The sequence below is a fragment of the Buteo buteo genome, chromosome 5 (assembly GCF_964188355.1).
Source record: "Buteo buteo chromosome 5, bButBut1.hap1.1, whole genome shotgun sequence".
Classification (NCBI taxonomy): domain Eukaryota; kingdom Metazoa; phylum Chordata; class Aves; order Accipitriformes; family Accipitridae; genus Buteo; species Buteo buteo.
Genome location: NC_134175.1, coordinates 9,153,272 through 9,173,350, shown reverse-complemented (window position 1 = coordinate 9,173,350; position 20,079 = coordinate 9,153,272). Strand labels below are relative to the sequence as shown.

General features: G+C 42.4%; 1 protein-coding gene across 2 annotated transcripts in view; it reads right to left on the bottom strand.

The window, feature by feature from the left end:
• The window catches only part of CDC42 (cell division cycle 42), a 28,831-nt gene that overhangs the window by 2,578 nt on the left and 6,174 nt on the right, over nt 1-20,079 (bottom strand). For both annotated transcript variants that reach the window (XM_075027714.1, XM_075027715.1), the window contains exons 2-5: nt 12,311-12,452; nt 7,355-7,427; nt 5,041-5,150; nt 4,736-4,933 (exon numbers count right to left, since the gene is read on the bottom strand). In XM_075027714.1, the coding sequence (XP_074883815.1) occupies nt 4,736-4,933; nt 5,041-5,150; nt 7,355-7,427; nt 12,311-12,415 (486 nt within the window). In that variant the 5' untranslated portion in view covers nt 12,416-12,452. The remainder of the gene's footprint in view (nt 1-4,735; nt 4,934-5,040; nt 5,151-7,354; nt 7,428-12,310; nt 12,453-20,079) is intronic.

Here is a 20,079-nt window from a genome sequence, read left to right as displayed (position 1 = left end):
CCAGATCCTTTCCCCCAACAGCCTGAATTATAAAGCTACCCACATCTGGCAACCCAAGCAGCAGAGAGTTAAGCGAGTCCAGTTCATGTTCCACAGTCACAACGTTTTACTAAAGATCTTAAGTATTGTTTTCAGTCCAAGAGCTAATACAGAGGTTGCTCTAAGATGGCAAGCAGACACAACAGCTTTCAATCAAGGTGGTTTTATTCACTTTTTAACCAGGTTTCTACAGTAGTGGGACAGAGGAAGCAGCAGCAAGAGGGGAAGGAGAAAGTTTAGAATATACAGCACTTCCTTTTGGGCTGAGTTTCCGGAGGCTCGAGGGCAGCTAGGATAGCCTCATCAAACACATTCTTCAGACCTCTCTACAAGACAGAGGGGAGGAGAAAAAACAGCAGCCAGGTTAGAGGATTAGAGAAAAACAAGCAGATACAAAGAGCATTCAGGATAGACCAGGCTGAATTCACAGAGGCAGCAAACAGATTTACTTTGCAAAAAAACAAAGTAGATCCCAGGAGGAAATCTCATTTAGATGACCCAGAAGTCAATGTCAGAGACAGACAGAACATGTGATAGACCAAGTTAGACAAAATGAACACCCAGAAGGGCAGAGGCACAAACAGAGGCAATTGGCAAGAACAAGGGGGTGGGAGGGGCCGCAGAGAAGGTGATGGTTTCCATTTAACTGCTGAATATACACTGAGGGGATTTACAGGGGAATAAACACAGGGGAGAGCAGCCTGCCCCACCACAGGGATCCAAAAGGTCAGGTAAACCTTTTGTAGTCACCCACCATGAATAAGCAAGCACCTCAGATGCATGGACTTACTGCTCCCAACTACCCCAGCGGCAGCTAGTCCAGAGCAAAGGCTCCAAACAACTCTGCTTTGTGAATTCAGCCCCTGAATAACTGAAGATCTCCAGATGGCTAGGGAAACATGATCTGGGATCGAAGCAGTACCTCTCTGGTAAGCCATCGTCATCTTCAGACATTGGCTATCAGTCTTTTAAGAAGCGATGCAATACCTTACCAGTGCTGCTATTTTGACATTGAGAGCCAGCATGGAAATGGTGCATTTCAGTTATTCAGTTAGTTACCAAAGCAAGTATAACCACTCAAGTCACAGGAAGACAGAAACGGTGTTAGGATTGGAATAACCGAGATCCAACACCAGACGAGCAGTCACAGAGCTGCAAGGAGTCTGCAGGGATTACACTGGAGCACGAAGCATGCGTTGCATTTGCTATAAGCACAACAGGAACACTGCAGTGTGTTACCACTCCCACGCAACTCTGCCAAGTTACACATGAACACCAGAAGTGAAACCTGGCTCAGTTTATGCTAACTGGACTCGCCTAAATCTACTGTCATGAGTGCAACCTTCATAAATTCCGAAGAACTGCTTTATCCCAGCTAAAGACAAAAAGAAAAGCTTAAATTACTTCCTGTAAACAATTGTAGCCTTTGCAAAATTAAGATTTTTTTTTTTTTAAATCATTCAAATGTAACTGGTTTCTCCCTCACAGGTTAGACTGGATATATCCCTTTTAGAAGGTCTTTAATCTTGTTTCACTGAAGCACATACATGGGAAATCTCTCAGACAATTCCATCTGGAAGCATTTAAGTCCATCATGTTACATGCAAGATTATACTTGGAAGAACAGAAGTTAAGGAAATCACCATGTACAATCATTCTGTAAATCCTCCCCAGCAACTTTTTTTTTTTTTTTTTAAATGAGTTGCAACCCTGGCTGACAAAAGAGCTAGAGACTTCTGATAAATAATGCCCATGTGAAGTCTGAGTGCTAATTAGATTTTCTTTCTCTGCAAGAATATGGCTGTAGTATAAACTCAATTATGTACTATTATATAGATTAAGAACCCAGGCAGGGCAAGAGTCAAGAAAACACGCTTCCTTAATTCTCCTACTCAGGGACTCTTTTGTTTTCCTGTTGCACAGGAGAAATTAATTTGTTCACAGGAACAGAATCTGGGATTTGTTTTGAAGGACCTAGCAAAAAAATGGGATAAGGGAAGAGAAGAAAAAACAGGACAGGGACAACATTATTGTAAAAATGGGACTGGGGTTAAAAGCCTGGATGCTACAAGAGTAACCACATGAAGGGAACCATGTTCAATACCACTGGCACACAGACCTCGATACCCAAGTTAAAGTAACACTGCTCCTGTGCTGCACTGGGGAACAGGTTGAGCTCAAGCTCCCTTTGCCCCCTCCAGTCATGGACAGTTTAAGACACTTTAAAAATCTGTGTCAAAACTGTAAACCCAGCATCAGAGGGGAAAAAAGGAACTGAATTCAAAAGTTGTCCTTTGTGTTAGGTACTAGTGTTGAGCTTCAGAAAGTTCACTCAGACATCCAACTCTTACATTTAAGAGAAGCAACAATAATTTTAGTTGTAATCTGTGTCAGTCACTCTTTCCTAATAGCAAAGTGTTACCCACTTTTTACAGTAGTATTGGGTGCTATTTTGCAGAGAAAGATTGAAAACAGATATTGAAAGTGCCTTCCTCACAATAAGGGATTCCACAACCTGAGGAAAGGTGGGGATAAGAACTGACTCCTCAGTACTGCAGTCACCCAAACACAGGGAGAAGAAGATACTCTGCCTTTACAGAAAAGGCTCAAACTCGGCCTCTTACAACTCACCTAGTACTTTCAGAACATCGACCCTTCCATACAGACAAGCAAATTCTTCCTCCCAGGAAAAAAAAAAACACATGTTCTGGCTCCATGATTTTATGATTACTTGCTACCATGGTGTCAAAGTAATCCGTAAATTAGTTCGGAAGGAAAAAACCACCCTAGACTGCTGAGGTGAGCTGTGTAGACAGAAGCCAAGGTAAAGAGAGATTGAACTACCCAGCTGAGTGTAGCTTCAGTTGAAACCAGCCACCACAACATTGCCTTGCAGGTAGGAGAACAACCCTCCTAGCTAGGAAAGCCAGCCGACTTCTGTGTTTAGCAAGCTGCCAGCTAGATCACTGCCGGGAAATTCAAACAACTCTTCACAGATAATCTACATTTCTGTTTGGCAGCTGTTACTGACAGATTGAGGAAAAAGGTGTTTTGTAAGGTGAGTCAACAACAAATGAAGAAAGAATAAAGCAGATGCAAACCAACTAGTCTTCCAGGTGAGAAGGCTTCTGAACCCTCCTCCCAGGTTACTCTTGATTCCTAAAACCATCAATGGGTATACAAGCACTAGTGCTCTGGAAGAAATTCAGGCTGAGCTTCCAAGTGCATAAAGCTGTTCTCTGCAACAGATACAGTTTAGTCTATCTGGAAATAAAAAAGAATGGATAAACACTGAAATTTTTAATCATATCAGCTCTTACTCTGGTAATTCTAAGTGCTTCCATGCAATTTGAGCAGACTAAACAAGGTAAGTTTAAAGCTACAGAGGAAACAGTCTCAGTGAGCAATACAGGACAAAAAGTCCTGGTATGTATTTATCCAACTAGCAGGTTCTACAGCCTAGTTAGCAGCAGCATTCAGGATGTGCCAGACACTATCTAAAATGGTATTTTGGGACTGAACGGATCTAGGAGAATTACAGCACAAGCACAAATAACCCTCAGCTTGCATGTGGGCAGTAAGGAAGCACAGCCAAGACCACCTTTTGATTAGGGATTCCCAGGATGAACTGCAGTGTGCCTCACCACAACACCTTCAGTGCCAGTGTCCTGCAAAATTCCATCAAAAGCCTCTTCTCAGCAAACTCAGGCAAAGCTTTGTTACAAAAAAAGTCTCAGGATCCCAAACGGAAGAGTCAACATGCAATCTGGGCAAAAGGTGCAAGATAAGCAGAACTTCAGGCTTCATGAAGTTTAGCAATTAAAGCTTTGTGCTCAAGATACTAGAGACGAATGCAGAACAAAACTGAAAAGAGTGAGGTACTTGATACTGTGCATGCCTAGTTCCATGCACATCAGGTAGGGACAAATTCTTTAGAGTAGTGCTAAGGAAATTGTGAGAGAGTTGTAGTCAATTCTGCAAGAGTAGGCACGCAAGATTAAGTTCCCAGGGCATCCAAAGTCAAGGCAACGCACCAGCTAGCCAGCCGATGGCTCCCATCTACCCCACCCTAGTATTCCTACCTTGAAGGGAAAGGATAATCAGGTTTCCTGGCCTTGAATCAGCTACTTCAGTTGGCCTTAGACTCATGTTCACAAGTTAGTTCACACAACATCACCATGTTTATGCCTTAGGAACTATTTCATTTTCAACATAGCTTCCATCTTAAGGTGGACAGAGAAAACACAGCTCACCACCAACTGCACAGGAAAAGAAAGAAGCTCTGAAGTATGAAGGCTTCTTCTAGTCTTAGAAGTACCAGAACTAACTTTTCTGAGAGGTTTTTTCTTTGCCTGCTCTCTTCAGTAGTGAGCTGCATCCTGCGTCCTAACCCATTTAATGTCCTTAACGCACCTTTAAGTTTTCAATAGCTATTTTCCTCCAACACAAAAGCAAACACAGCAAGCACATCCTCCTCCATCACCTCTCTACACTATGCCTAATCTTCACAGGCTGATTTTCTTTCTACCACTGCCAACTCCTTGTGCCCTAGAACAATGGGACAAAGAGAAAGATACTGTCTCACCAGCAGAAGCAGAGCTCATACCCTTTCACAACCATATTGAGCTGGTTTTCCCCTTAACTGAAAAAAGCATGGAATACAAGCAAGCAAAAATGGTCAAAGACCAATCCTCACCTGCGTAAGTGCAGAGCATTCCACGTATTTGACAGCCTTCAGGTCCCGGGCCAGTTTTTCAGCCGTCTCTGGAGTTATGGGCTTCTGCTTGTTCTTGGCAAGTTTCTCAATTGTTGAGGGATCATCTCTTAGATCAATTTGGGTCCCAACAAGCAGGAAAGGAGTCTTTGGACAGTGGTGAGTAATTTCAGGTACCCACTAAAGACAGAGAAGACACAGTATTTGTTACTAATCACCTAAGATAACTCCTCGTGTATTTCTGAAATCAATGCAGCAGCTCCCTTTTCTGGCAGAGTTCAACCAACCTTTTCTTTCACATTTTCAAATGAAGAAGGAGACACCACTGAAAAACAGACCAGAAATACATCTGTCTGTGGATAGCTGAGGGGTCGTAATCTATCATAGTCTTCCTGACCTAGAAGAGGAGAAAATTAATGCCATATTAGACCCAGACAATGAAATACTGCCCTTTACAGGTGGTTAGAATGCATATCCCAGCACAACAGCATTATTGTGATTAATCCTAACTCTTCAGCAAATACAGATGCCCTGAACTCAAACATTCGAAGTGCATTCAGGCTGTCTAGCAGCATTCCCCTAAAAACGCACTGAAGTCCCAGTGCAAGCTGTGCTTCAGAGGAAGCCAGGCTCTTTCCTTTGGGTCCGTAAGAGAGCAGGCAGTCCCTGTAGAGCACCAGTAGCACTGACCCGCCCAGCCCAACTGCCTGAGCTCATTCTTAAACCCCCTCATCTCAGTTCAGTAGCACTCTTTTTAGAAAGCAAACCTGGCACTAAAGGAGCTGCTCTACTTGCTGGCAACCAAATCAGAAACACTTGTTCAAAATGTCTCAGATTTCAAGTGATGCTCTCTTGCCTATCATACAGGACAAAGACCTCTGAGATCTTGAAGGAGATGACTCAACACCTGGGACATCTCAGTAGAGGAAGATCTACAGTTTGAAGATGGAGGCCTAAATAGCTTGTTACAGCTATCATGCTTGGCTGGACACAGAAGAGCTAAGCACTGACCAAAATATCTTGTAGCCATTAACAGACTACTCCAAAAAGCTTTGTCTTCCTAGTACAAACTCAAAACAAAGACCTTAAGGTTGTTTGTTCTGTGGGTTTTTTTAATTTGACAGTTAGTAATAGGGGGTTTATCCATTGTTAAGTTCTGTAACTTGTGCTAGATACTAGTTAGCAAAAAGCAGGTGACCTTTAAAGAACAAAAGCCTCCCACTTCAGAAGCCCAGCTCCAAAAGGAAAGCCTTTATATTCACAAGTACGTAGAGTCACCTACATGCACTAAAGTAACTTGGTAAGTTTTCAGAATTACCAGATGAGTTACTACACTCATGCTGATGAACAGTACGTGGATATGCATATCTACACACACACCAGTTTCCAGAGGCCTGAACCCAGAGGACCTCAGCAGGAAAACAGGCAGAGAAAGACCTAACACAGCTTGTATCCATGCAGAATGGATACAAAAAAGAAGCCAGAATGCTATAGTTGAGACCCATGTAAGTAGTGGTCCCTACAGCAGCCTACACAATGTGTGTCAGGAAGGAGACACTTCTCTACTTAACTCCTTATTCCAAGAACTAGGGAGTGTGCAATAACTAACACACAAATCACATTTGGGAGGAGAATGTGGAGAGCTAATTGAAGCTACAGTGTTTAATTGGAAGCACAAGATTTTTTTCATTAATCAAATACGACACTAATGATGCATCTGTAAGAATACAGCTGGAAACAGTCAGATTAAAGTTCTATCAAGGCTATTTTAGGTAACAGCTTATCAACTAAACTCTCTGGAAGGACTTTCTTGAAGCAGAGTTTACAATGCCAGATGCTCCCATACCACTTTGGTATTATTACAGGTTGGGGACTGGGTAACTAGCAGTTGAACCAGTTTCTACCCTTTCTTGCTAAACTTTTACATGCACAAAGCAATGTGTTTAGCTCTTTAGTCATTATACATTCCTCCAGCCAGAAACTGAGATACAGTCTAATAACCATAAACAAAGCAGCCTGCAGATGTATCTTTAATTTAAAAAAAGCACACAGCGAGAAGGCTTATGACACTCCACATAACATTCTGATTTCATCCATGTTAGGAATGCAGAGACATGCCACATGCACATCTAAGACGTTCTAATGTTAGTCATTCTGTCTTAATATTTCATCAAAAAATAGGCTATTTACTATACCAAAACCACAAACAATCCACATATTTTATTCAACACAATTTTCTCCTTTAATTTTGTTTAAAAACATAGAACCCCCTTATCTTTCAGGTATCACCTAGATTAGAGGTGAAAGCTTGAAAGTTGTCATCTGGTGTCACACAATAAAACAGCTCTAAAACAAGTAGAAGATGTTCTTGTTTTGTTTTTTTTGTTGTTGTTTGTTTTTATTTGTGTGTTGTTTGGGATTTTTTTAATAAACTCAATTTTGCAACTCTCCAAAGGTCAGGAATGAAGAATCAGGAAAGATGATTTTTTTTTTTTTTTTTTTAAATGAAAGGGGAAAAGAACCAACCGTATGTCTTTATGTTCAACACCACCTCAATTACATCTTGGGCAGTTACAATGACACAAGCATTTGATTTCTCACCTGCAGTATCAAAGAGGCCTAGGGTGTAAGGCTCTCCTCCAATCATCACTGTTACAGCATAGTTATCAAAAACCTGGTAAGAAAAGAGAAACACATTTAAGAGAATGCGAATAAGCCATCTTTCAAACCATCATCCTACTCACCTTGCCAGACCACCTCCAATTTGTAGAGGAGTCACCTGCACAGGATAACAGAAGCCATTAGGCTTACAATGGTATTACCGTTAAGGCTGTTAATAGGACAATTCAATATGGAATAGGGATGCAAGAGCTATTTCCATGATGTATATAAAGCAAAGGCACACTAGATATACCACTGCATTTAACAGGGTAAAAGCCACTGAACAGAACACCTGGAACAGCTCTTGCCTGTAATTGCAGAGGTTTCCCACACTGCCACAGAGATTTCAACCTTCACACTTGGTCTGACACGCTAAACACATCCCCACAAAGACAGACCTGATAAACTTCAGCCCTGCCCTTCAGGGCACAGAGCTATGGGGCTTCTTCTCACAGGACCTAAGTCCTCTGAAGTTCATCTTTCTGAACATCTAGGGAATTCAATACAGAGTCCATCTTTTCAACAGGAATTTATCCTCCATCTCTGGAGGAAGCAATATAGTTGGTCAAAATCAGTCTGTCTCAAATTCACTCTCAACCTAAATGGAGAATCCAGCTCCAGAAGACCAAATTATATTTATTGTCTCTGTACAGCAGCTGGCACAATAGTCCTGTCCTCCAGGGCAGAGCTGCTACGCAGATCAAAAGCTAACACCACCAAAAACGTTTCACCCAGCAACTTGTTTACAACACTACTGAGCACAAGGACCTACCCAAAGCCTTCTCCTTCACCACCCACACACACAGCATTAAGGAGTATACTGTCTGAGGTCAGTTTCCTAAATTTCAATAACCATTTTATCTTCAGAACCACAATAGAGAGTGTTTCAGAAAGTACCTTTAGCAAAAAATCCTTCCCACTCTAAAAAAAAAAATACAACTGTCCCTGCATGTGCTGCAAGGTTATCAGAGACAGTTGAGATCTCTGAATAACAATAGGGAAGCTCTGCTTCAACACAAAACTGAAGTCTGAGCAGCCCCCACAGATGAAGTAAACCACAACATTGAAGAGGCCAGCAGTCATCTCAAAAGCTTTTCATGGAAGTGAGGGAGGGAGGGACATGGAGAAATAAGCAGTCACATGCATCTATTAACAGGGCTTTATTAAGAGCTTAGGTTCTTGAAAAAAATCCCACTAAAAATTGAGATAAGACCAATGACACAGCACTTCAAAGCTGAACTTCCAAGAGTTCAGATCTGTCTCCTTTCCACCTGACTGTCCTGGTTAAAGCAACACCTAACACCACACTGATTTTTTCAGCTTTTCACAACTCACTGTGACTGAGAAAGCAGCTCTGGCCGCAGCATGCTGCATATCCCCAGGAAGATCAGCTAGAAGCAGAAGTCCACCTCTCATACTATTTTAGATTAGCAGTCAGGATTCTAAAGTACTGCAAGAGTTTTCACCACTCATCTCCATTACCTGCAGCCCAATCCTGTACACACTGCACTGAGTTTGCCTTACTGAACACCCCAGAAAGTGTCCAGCTACAAGTAAGAGGTTTGGGCTGGGGGAAGGTGGAAGGCATTTCACAGAGCCTATTCAATATGCCACAGCTACTACTTCAGGACTCCAAAGGACAAGTCAGGATGAGAACTCATCTATTGCTAGGTACAGAACAAGAAACTGGTATGCTCTGTGCTGAAGGTCAGAGCATTTGCTCTTTCAGATGTCAGAAGATGGTCAGTAGCTTAATCCCCCAAAGATATCCCCTCATTTTCACCCAGTGGACAGGAAGTCGATAATACTACTTGTAGCTGCCCTTTAGGGGGATTAGCATGCACTCTCCCTCATCATGGGATTTTTGTTTTGGGCTGTTGGGTTTTGTTTGGTTTTTTTAAGCTCCCTATCTGCAAAATGCAATTTTTTATTTTTATTTTTTTTAAGGTACAGCAACTATTGAAGAGGTCTGGGGTTCAGCCCTAAGGAGGCCAGGGTTACAAGGCTAGCCTTCAGACAAACCTGACAACTACAGTCTCATAGTGCACTCTACAATCTTATCCTCAATTGTGCCAAACAGGCTAAAAACCAGAGCAACAACTAGCCCAACAAGAAGTTTCAATTTCTGTCAGTGCCAGACAGCCCATTAGAGCAGGTGGCATGAGTTTTCCTGTTACAGGACTCGCACCTGATCTGCTGCTTACCCGAGCATTCCCAGTGCCTTTCCACAGACACATCCCTTGCTTCTTTTTTTGAGAATACCAATAACATCAAAAACATGCAGGTGACAAACCATGTGCAGTACCAGTATGAAACCCATCTCCCACTGGGAAATATCCTCAAAAAAGAGAAAGGGCTGCAAAACACAGGGCCAAGTGAAACTAATCTAATCTATCAGTCTGAACTGATGCATTTTGGCCGCGCTGCTGCACAAGTACAGCTACGCGGGGCAACAGCACAGGCAGTTTACACCAGCCACTCCAGTGCCTGCACAGGCAGAGCAGCTCAGTTTGAAGCCAGACTGTTACTGATTTGCTAAAGCATCCCTACCTCCTACTAACTCTCTATGCCCAGTACCACTGAACACCCTCAAGGAAGAAAGGTGCCACCTTCCTCTCACGAGACACTTTGCAGTAGCTGCTGCAGCTGGATTCCCAGTGTTGGTCAGTACGCTGGCCTTGAGCTACCACCAGTATTTACCAGGTTCTCAAAAATCAGAACTTTACCTCTAGGTTCTCCTCCTGCTTAAACATTTTTGTTAAGCAGTGAGTCCTACCCACTTTACTCTAGGGTCCTTATTCAGCCACAAACGTTCTGGAGACATTAAGGTTTGCCAACTCTCAGACAGCTTGCTTTCATTTTGGGAACAATGCTATCTGTTATATTCCTTTGCCCATTTATTACTAGAAGTATTAGCTGGAATATCAGAGGTTACTTACTAGTTTCCAGAGTCTGAAATATGCCTCTAAGTCATACACAGAATTAGGCATAGGCCTGTGATATCCCCAGAACAGCAAGTTCCTCAAATCATGAAGTTCAGGGGTAAATACTATTCCAGAAACATGGGTCAGTTTTAAAAGGCACTATAAAGAAGCCTTAGGACACCTTGAACACACTTTACTGGCAAGTAACTTTCTTTGAATAGCCTTTTCCACATTGCTTGTTAGCAGAGATTTATAGACAGTACTACCATCTGCAGGACAGCACACAAACTTGCAAGCTTTCAAAATACACATTTTAAGATTATAATGTTTTTCAACATAATTAAGGGTCATTTCACTAAGGATAAGTATAGAAACACTCACTGCCTGAACTCACTGACCACTTTCATTTTGTCTTGACCATAAAGAATAGCTTAAATAGGGCAAGCAGGGCTTCCACAGGTTCAGCACAGGATGTGGTTGTCCCAGAAGCATCACAGCAGGATACTTGACACCACTCTCAAAAACTTGAGAATGGCAAAACACAGTTTCAAATGCAACTTCTTCCCTACCAGTCCATAGTGAGAGGATCTCCATGAGATGAACTTCAGTCTCCAGGCCTACAGCACAACCCTCAGGTTCCTAGCAGTGGCCACTGCATCCAACCTGAATACTCTCAGGTTTGGAAGTCCTTTCATTTTTAGTTCCAGAACTACAACACAAACATTTTCGTTCTGTGAAAGTCTGTCCTATTCTTAACAAACCTCAAATTTGGCAAGTTGAAGATCTTTGGATAGTGTACAAAGCCAATACCTCAAAGAGGCAATGAAGTTCACTGCAACTTCTTTCCCATAAAGAGAGGATATTTTTATAAAGAAGTAGCTATTCTGAAAGAGCTATCAGGCAGAGCTACCTGGCATCTCAGAGGAGCTATCTGCTCTTTTAATTGCTTTATAATAACAGAAAAGATCATTCACCCTTTCACTGACAGGCATTCAACCTCTTTGTGATGCATTTCCAGATCCAAATTTGTTTGAGGTACCTAGGTAAACTCTTCAATTTGTATATGGGTAGAAGATGGCCTTTTCAGGTCCGTAACAGAGAAAATGAGTAAAAAGAGCATCCAGATGTCCAAGTCTCTTGCAGCAACCTCACTAAAAAACTGACCCACCTCAGTGTCAGTACACTGGTCTTGCATATGCAATATTAATAAGAAAAACACTTTCCTATTAGAAAGATAATGTACATGCCCCGCAGGCAGTCAGCAAACTGCTCCCAACTTGATCTTTAGATAAGTCAACAGATTCAGTATCTCAAAACTGAGCCTGTAAAACTCAAAAAGGTTACTTAGAAATAGTCAAGGACTATACACAAAAGTTTGCAAATGTTAGTAAGTACCAATGAATGAGATTGCGCAGTCTAAATCCAAACATATTTCTCATGCTTAGCTGAAGTTAACTAGCCACACTCCATAGTTCATTGCACGACCTCTGGATCTTTCGGAGTTGCAAAGCAAAAATGAGCATCGGAAAATGTTAACTGTAGTTGCTGACTATTCTAGCAACATAAAATACTTCTTTCCCTAAAAATGAAGATTTAGCAAGAACTGAGACACCAAGCTGGAGAGGTGTTCCTGCTGCTTGCTCTCCACTTAGCAGTCCTAACAACGACAAATAATCTTGTTCACAGAATCCAACTGGTGGCCATCAACAAACAGCAGAGCAGTCAAGCAGCAAGAACTGACCAGATACAGGAAAGGCACCCCAGCACTACCAGGTAATACAAAATATAGGTAGAAGCAGTGTATCAGACTGATCATTACTTTTCCATGACAAATTGGTTAGTCTCCAACAGGAAAGCAGGCTGTAAGAACAAGTATTAAGGCATGCACACCATAAAGGTTAGTTGGGAAGGAAACTCATGCTGCTCTACCCCATCATGCCCAAAGAACAACCGGAGCCATTCTCACACTTACCGTTGGTACATATTCCGATGGGAATTTATTTGTTGTATAAGAAATTAAGAGACAGGTTTTACCAACAGCACCATCACCCACAACTACACACTTGATCGTCTGCATAGCTGAAGTCTACTAGAATATCAACTCCAGTGAGCACCTAGAAGAAAAAAAAAAAAAAAAAAGAGATGCATGTATTTAGATGTTTCTCATACTCACCAGATAGCAGTACATGTCAATGATGAGCTTCAACTGGAGCCCAAACCACTAACAGCACATTTGGGATCTGAAAACAAAACTCCTAAATGATTTGGTAGATCCATTCCCTCCATCACACGCAATAGGAAGCCGCTCATTTTCATAAATGCAAACACCTCCTCCCTATGGCTAGACCCCTCCCACTGCATACAACCATCAAACACCACCTAAGACTATGTTTGGCACGGTCACTTTTCTACACTGGGAAGAAGGACTAGGTAAATTCAGTCACTCCAATATACAGGGGGATTTTTGCCTAGTTACCTAGAGGTGGGCAAAAGAAGTCTTTAGGCTTTTCCAGACTCTTTTTAACACATAGAAACATCCAGCCTTAAATGCACTGAAAGCTGAAACTGTAAGCTTGGGTCTTGATAGCTAAGTAACACACATGCCTCCCAAGAGATCTTCCCTCTGGAAAGCACGTCAGTAAAGAAAGCGCAGCAGGAAACACAGCCATATGAGCTTCGAAACTAGTTTATGGGATAAAAATAAGCAGGTACAGACAGAAGTAAGCATGATTAATTCCTCCTCCCCTCACCTTTTTAAGGCCTAAGTACAGTTCTACAATCTTCTGGTTAAAGTTGCTACTTAACATGTACCTTTTTCCCCACTTTGAAGTGGCTAATAGCACTGAGAAGCTCAGCAGGGCATCCAGTTCCCAAGGAATCATATTACTCTCCAGACATTACAAAATCATGATGCACCCAGCTACATCAACACTGTCCCAGCAGACTTTAGCACATGAACTAAATCAGTACTTGTCACCAATACCCCCTCCAAACATCAGTTAGCAGCGTCCAGTGCCAGACACAGCTGCCCTTCATTAATATATTACTTTAATTAGAAAACTAACAGGCCTCTGACCATTCATTCACATACAGGTGCGAAATCCTGACCCCGGCAAGCCTAGTGGCAAAGCTCCCACTGACTTTGAACATTTCCATATTATTGGAAATACTTTTATTTACAGCAACAAAGACTTGCAAACTGAGTTACCCCCTGCCAGGGCGTGGGGGGAGAAGACAAGAAGAGACATCAACTGCAGCAAATTTACCCTCAGAATGGTAGCAATGCTTTAGCCTAGCACAGATGTTGCCATGGCTCTCAGGTCTGGGTAACAGCATTAAAAAATTGAATCAATCCCTAGTGAACTATGCATTTGGGCACTTCCTGGGGATTTCAATTCTCAGAGTGATCTGGAAGAAGTTTTTGAGCGCTCTGGTCACAGCTAGCAAAGTGATTTGATACTGCACATCACATCATCACACTTGCAAGGAAAGATAATTGCTAGCAACTCATAACAAACCTTACACCACTAGCTTTTCTTCAGATGCTGCAAGGATGCTCAAACATTTAGACAAAGCCAGCTACCTTCCTAATAAACACCCTCATAAGTTCCTAAAAACAGTACTTGTAGGGGAATACTAATCACCACCATTCCCACAAGCCACAGAAAGATCCACAAGCAGTCAATTTTAGGAAATGGCAGCAAAGACTTTCTCAGAGCAGGACATCAGCCAGCATCTGGTACGTCATGCACTCACAACACTGCTATCTATATATCTTCATCTATACATCTTCTTTCAACACATACAATCAAAGATTTGTGTAGGCATCAGGCATTATCACCAGTCCTCTACTTGGTGCCATATTTCTTATCAAAACGATAGAATCTGTTGATCTATGCTGCAGTAGCAGACCTCAGTCTCACACAGAACAATCAGCAGTATGCACAGCCAAGCCCTAGCAACAGGCCCTTCATTAATACTACAAAAAGCTCTCAAATTTGGCCCTGAAGCAAACGCACATTTACTCAGGAGGACAAAGTAATTGTTTCCATTTCAAAAGACATTTTCTGTGTTCAGGTCAGCTCAACCGTTTATATCTAAGTAATATTAGTCAATATTGCCTCAACTGCTAAGGTGCTCACATAGTTCTGCCTTGCCACACTGGTGGCACTGATCACAGAGAAGTCACATTTTAGAACAAAAAAGTCACCAGAAAGAAAGCAGGCAACGGAACAGAGCAGCTCAGTCCCAAATTAAGGCAGGCTTCATGCGCAAAACAAAGGTGGAAAGGGATAAGTCACTTAAGTAGATTTTAAAAGGAAAACACATCAAAACAGGTATCGGGCCTAGCCAAGCAACTCAAGTGCACTCCAACTAAAACCAGCCTAAATTACCAGCATACCTCACTAGCTTGCCAGCCTTATCCATGCAATAAGGCACCATCATCTGCCTTTTGTCTGGGGATTTGCCCAAACACAACCATTCAGCTGTGTTGCTGCACAGCACAGGTAGCAGCCTTTGTGAATTTCTCTCAGAATTAATAAATGAAGTACAAAACAACTCTCCACACTGGGTTTCCCAGCCACTTCTTGTATGCTTTTTCAGTTGCAACTGGAATTCATTACACTGCCCACCCAGACTCAGGAAATCCCTGCTCCAGCTGACCTTGGTCACCCCAAGTGCTGTCACAAGAGGACCAGCACATCCACCTCCAAGTTAACAGCATTGTGCAGTCGCCCGTTTAGAGAAACCCAATCTCACTTGCCACCCTGCCCTCCCCCAGCAGACACCTCCTCCTCCATTCTGTATTCTTCTCCTCCCTTCCTGCTCTACCTCCTCTTCTACCCTCTTGCCCCAATTATTTGTATTTCCTTGTTTACCCATAATTTTCAGGTTACACATCTGCTTCAAGACAGCCTTTCCAGAACCCAGAAAGCACACTAGAGGCAAAATCCCGACTCTGAAGCACTTCCTATGCTCACTGCAGCATACCAATCCATGATTCACTATAAATCTTAAAATTCTATATATGCACTTGCACAAGAAAAGCTCACATATGCCTTTGTAAAAAAAAAAAAAAAAGGATGCCTTTGTTACTCTTCAAAACTCATTACTCCAGAGAGCACCAAGCAAGCAACAAAATGAAACCACACTATCAGAAAGCATATCAGATCACGAGTGCACTGCAAACCTTCACTTCTTCCCTGTCCTTAGACACAGCCAAGTCCCCACACTGGCCCTGGAAGAGAAGCTGCGGTACTCTGGTGAAGGCTCAGGTCAAAGACTCCAGCTAAGACAAAGCACAAGCTGTACACACATGCCTTGCACACAGATTGCATTATTCCTGCAACAGAAAACTCTGACTCTTGCAGTGAATGATCAACTTTACATAATTACTCTCGTAGAGAACACCAGCAGTTCAAATTAAGAGTATTTCCTATAAAAGTACTGCTTACTCTCACATTTACTTCACTCCCAAAGTAAAGGGTTAGCACAGTCCACATCACCAATGGAAACATGTACCACCCCCACCCTACACTGGGGTGTCAGTGTGAGGCAAAGGCCCTGAACTCAAACCATGCACCACCTCTTCTTTCTGGCAGTGGGAACAAAACAGAGTGCAAATAACCCAAAGCCTTACTCTGGAGCATAAAGCAAAATGTGAACTGCACAACAGGGGACCTGGAAAAGCCTGAGGGCATTTGTTTTCTTTTTTTTTTCTTTCTGAAGGAAGAAATTAACAAAATTTACCATGAAAAACACTGAACTAGCACACTAGAAGTTCTCTATGTACCAAGCAACTACCACTTCTCTCACACAGTTGTTTAATTGCCCCTCCCCACACACTTTATACACTTCAGGATTAATTACATCTTTAAAGGACCAAAATGCATTCAAGCACATCTTTAGGTAAAGGGATCCCCTCACCTTTTTTTTTTTTTAATGGATATATAACTTTATTTTTAAATACTGAAATAAAATGGCCTAAGTTTTAAACAGATTTATAGTCTTAAGCATAGGCCTCCAAGGTCTTACCAGTGGGAAAGTGGAATTGTTGAATAAGTTATTTTATTTGGATTAGTAGGCTTTCTAGATTAGCTGGATGAGCTACTTCATATTTTCCACTTCTTAGAAGCCCACAGAACACAGCTGAAAACAAGCTCATTTTTAGGGAGCTTAGATGCACTATCCTGGGACCTGCTCTTCCATAGGAATAGCTTTAAAGACACATACATCATTGACTTGTGGTTTAAAAGTAATTTAATCCAATATGAGATACGACTAGAGAATAACTCATCCCCAGAGCGCAATGCCAAGGGAGGAAGAAACAAAGAAGTTAGAAGAGGTTTGGGGTTGTCCCCCCTCCAAAGCAGCCTAATAAAAGGAAGTCTAACATATACAACACCCAGCAGGACTAGAAAACACTCCAAGTAGTTTTAAATATCTGAGGGAATTGAAACAGACTAGAAAGAGCTGAAGTCATCCCAGTTCCGAGTGCAGTGAGTGGATTTTGAGCCATGTAATCACGAGCCATCTGGCCAAGCCCAGAGAGGAGAGCTGATAAAGACTGGGAATGTAACACAAGTCAGTATGACTTAGTTCTGTTCAACAAGATCTAAAGACTTCTTAAAAAAAAAAACCCAGCACATACACTGAATTTATTTAATTTCTCAAACTTCTCTGTATTGTAATCAAAAACTTCACTGCTTCAGTAAAGTATATGTTAACTGATCATACTTCTCTGGATTTTAACCTGTTCAGCACATGATCACACCAGCAGGATTTCACAGAATCATAGAATCATTAGGTTGGAAAAGACCTTCAAGATCATTAAGTCCAACCATCAACCATGCCCACTAAACCATGTTCTGAAGTGCCTTGTCTACACACTTTTTGAATACCTCCAGGGATGGTGACTCAACCACTTCCCTGGGCAGCCTGTTCCAATGCCTGACAACCCCTTCAGTAAAGAAATTTTTCCTAATATCCAACCTAAACCTCCCCTGGCGCAACTTGAGGCCATTTCCTCTTGTCCTATCTCCAGCCACCTCACAGAAGAGACCAGCACCCACCTCACTACAACCTCCTTTCAGGTACTTGCAGAGAGTGACAAGGTCTCCCCTCAGCCTCCTTTTCTCCAGACTAAACAACCCCAGTTCCTTCAGCCACTCCTCATAAGACTTGTGCTCCAGGCCCCTCACCAACTTGGTTGCCCTTCTCTGGACACGCTCCAGCAACTCCATGTCTTTCCTGTAGTGAGGGGCCCAAAACTGAACACAGGACTCGAGGCGTGGCCTCACCAGTGCCAAGTACAGAGGAACAATCTCTTCCCTAGTCCTGCTGGCCACAGTATTTCTGATACAAGCCAGGATGCCGTTGGCCTTCTTGGCCACCTGGGCACACTGCTGGCTCATATTCAGCCAGCTGTCAACCAGCACCCCCAGGTCGTCTTCTGCCAGGCAGCTTTCCAGCCACCCTTCCCCAAGTCTGTAGCATTGCATGGGGTTGTTGTGACCGAACTGCAGAACCCGGCACTTGGCCTTGTTGAACCTCATACAATTTCACAGAACTCAACAGCATCCTGGAAACTGTGGATTGCAAAGCCTTGTAAAGTTTGTCAAATTCATCAGATTGCCCTATTCCAGACTGAACAGGCCTATTTTACAGAATTTTGCTTTAAAGTTCGATTACACTTCTATGAAAGATAGCTGATCTGCATTTAGGATTAATCCTAAAAAGTGGTAACAGAAATGCAAGTGCTGCAATGAACAGTTAACTGAAGTCTCCAGTGGGATGTTGTGTAGATAGGTAATCCTTCCTACTGCAAAGGAAAATTTGGAACTATGCACTTTCTCCACACAGGCCTGTACGCACACCAGAAGACACTGACGGATCACAAAAGGCTGAAGAAATCCATGGTACCTGTGGCAGGTTCCCACTTACTAAGTGCAAGTTGCAAGAAATGCTGTCCCAAATGCACCTGACATTGAGGACCACAACTCCTCTTGTGCAAGCCTAATTTTCCCATTTTAATGGCAAGCACATGAAATGCGATGTTACTATGGGAGCTCCTTAGTTTTAAAAATTGCCTGTAATGCAGAGTAGTTGCAATATAATCTAGCAGCAATATGAACTACCGACTGAAGAATTAAGTGAAATTTTGTCGGTCTTTGTACACAACCGGCGTTCCCTCCTAAACCAAGAGGTAAGAATCTGCATGATCTTGCCTTCACTCTTGCTGTACCTGCAATCTGAAGTAGAAACCACAAGCCTTCAAGCTTGTTAAGAATCCTTTTATTTTTAAGCTACCGAAGCATGTTTTCAGGTTAAAATGTGTACATTCTCCTAGCCAAAGGAAACCAAGCTGTCAAATCTGTCCACACATCCTGCACTAGTTTCCTGTCGAGCCCCGGCAGCACCAAGACTTCCTCTTTTAGGCAGGACTGAAACTGCTGCCATTTCATCACAGGTACCAGCTAAATGCAGCTTGCTGCAAGCAACTACCAGCTGATGACCAAGAACCATTTCATGATGCTCTTTAGTATACACCATTAATTCACAAGGCAAAGCTTAACCAGTCCGTCACAGCTTCCAGATCCTGTTTGAGAGCCTGCTCCACATTGCAAGAAAACAGAGCCGTTTCTGAAAACTAAGAATAAGTCCTTTCCCCCGTTCCCCCAGACAATGTAATTTTACAGTAAACAGGTTATTCCTCTAACTCCAGTGGGCTCAATGCACTTGGGAGTCCACAATGAAAGGAACAATATTCACAGGATCTTACTCATGATCTCTGTTAACCACTTTTACCCTTCCACACTACCTTCATGTCATATCTTATAAAAAACACACATTTCTAAATAAAGTCTTTGTTTGCATTTGATAATCATTCCTAGATTAATTACATCCATTTCAAGGCACCCTTGCCCTGCCATTTCAAGGTCCTTGCCCTCTGGCACCTCCTCTATCCCTACTACAAACTAACACTTTTGCTTTTCAAAGTGACAAGTCTCCCAAATCAGGGGCACCAACAAGAGATAATCAGCTACTACGATCCAAGCAATCGTGTTTCCCCACCAGAGACACCTACCAGCATTATATGGAGAAGGTACTGACTGTGTGCCTGTATTACAAACCTGGCACAACAAACACTTCAACCCAAAGACCACTGCACACAACACACCTGTTCTCTGCAAAGACTGCAAGCCACTAATGAAGAGACCACACGACTACAGCTGTCAACCGCAGAGCTAGAAGACCCTGGACCTCTTGGTACACTGATACTGTCACAAACCTATGATGCAAAACACCAACAGAAGCCACTCTCTGATTAAAAGCTGAATTCCAAAAAGACTAACTGGCACAGAAGGCAAAATTGGTTTCAAGAGCAGTATTACCATGGCCAGCATTCTCCTCTGCAGGTGTACAGCAGCCATTTACAGACATTACCTAAATCTTCCAGCCCAAAGCCCGCCTTTCAGCCTGCTAGGAATCTTCTTCTTCAGCGAGATCTCACCCCAGAACTGAACACATCTGTCACTTCTATGCTATCAATGTGGTAAATTAAATTTAAAAGAATATATTATGCTCTAAACCACTTGGTGACCAAGATCACCCGCCCATCTTCCCCATAGCTCAGACTACTGCAGGCACACAAGCTATATACACAAATGCTTTTGCTCCCAAAGGTTCCAAGTTGAGCTTAAGGCCTGGGTACTTAATTTCTTAAACAGAGCCTAAAAA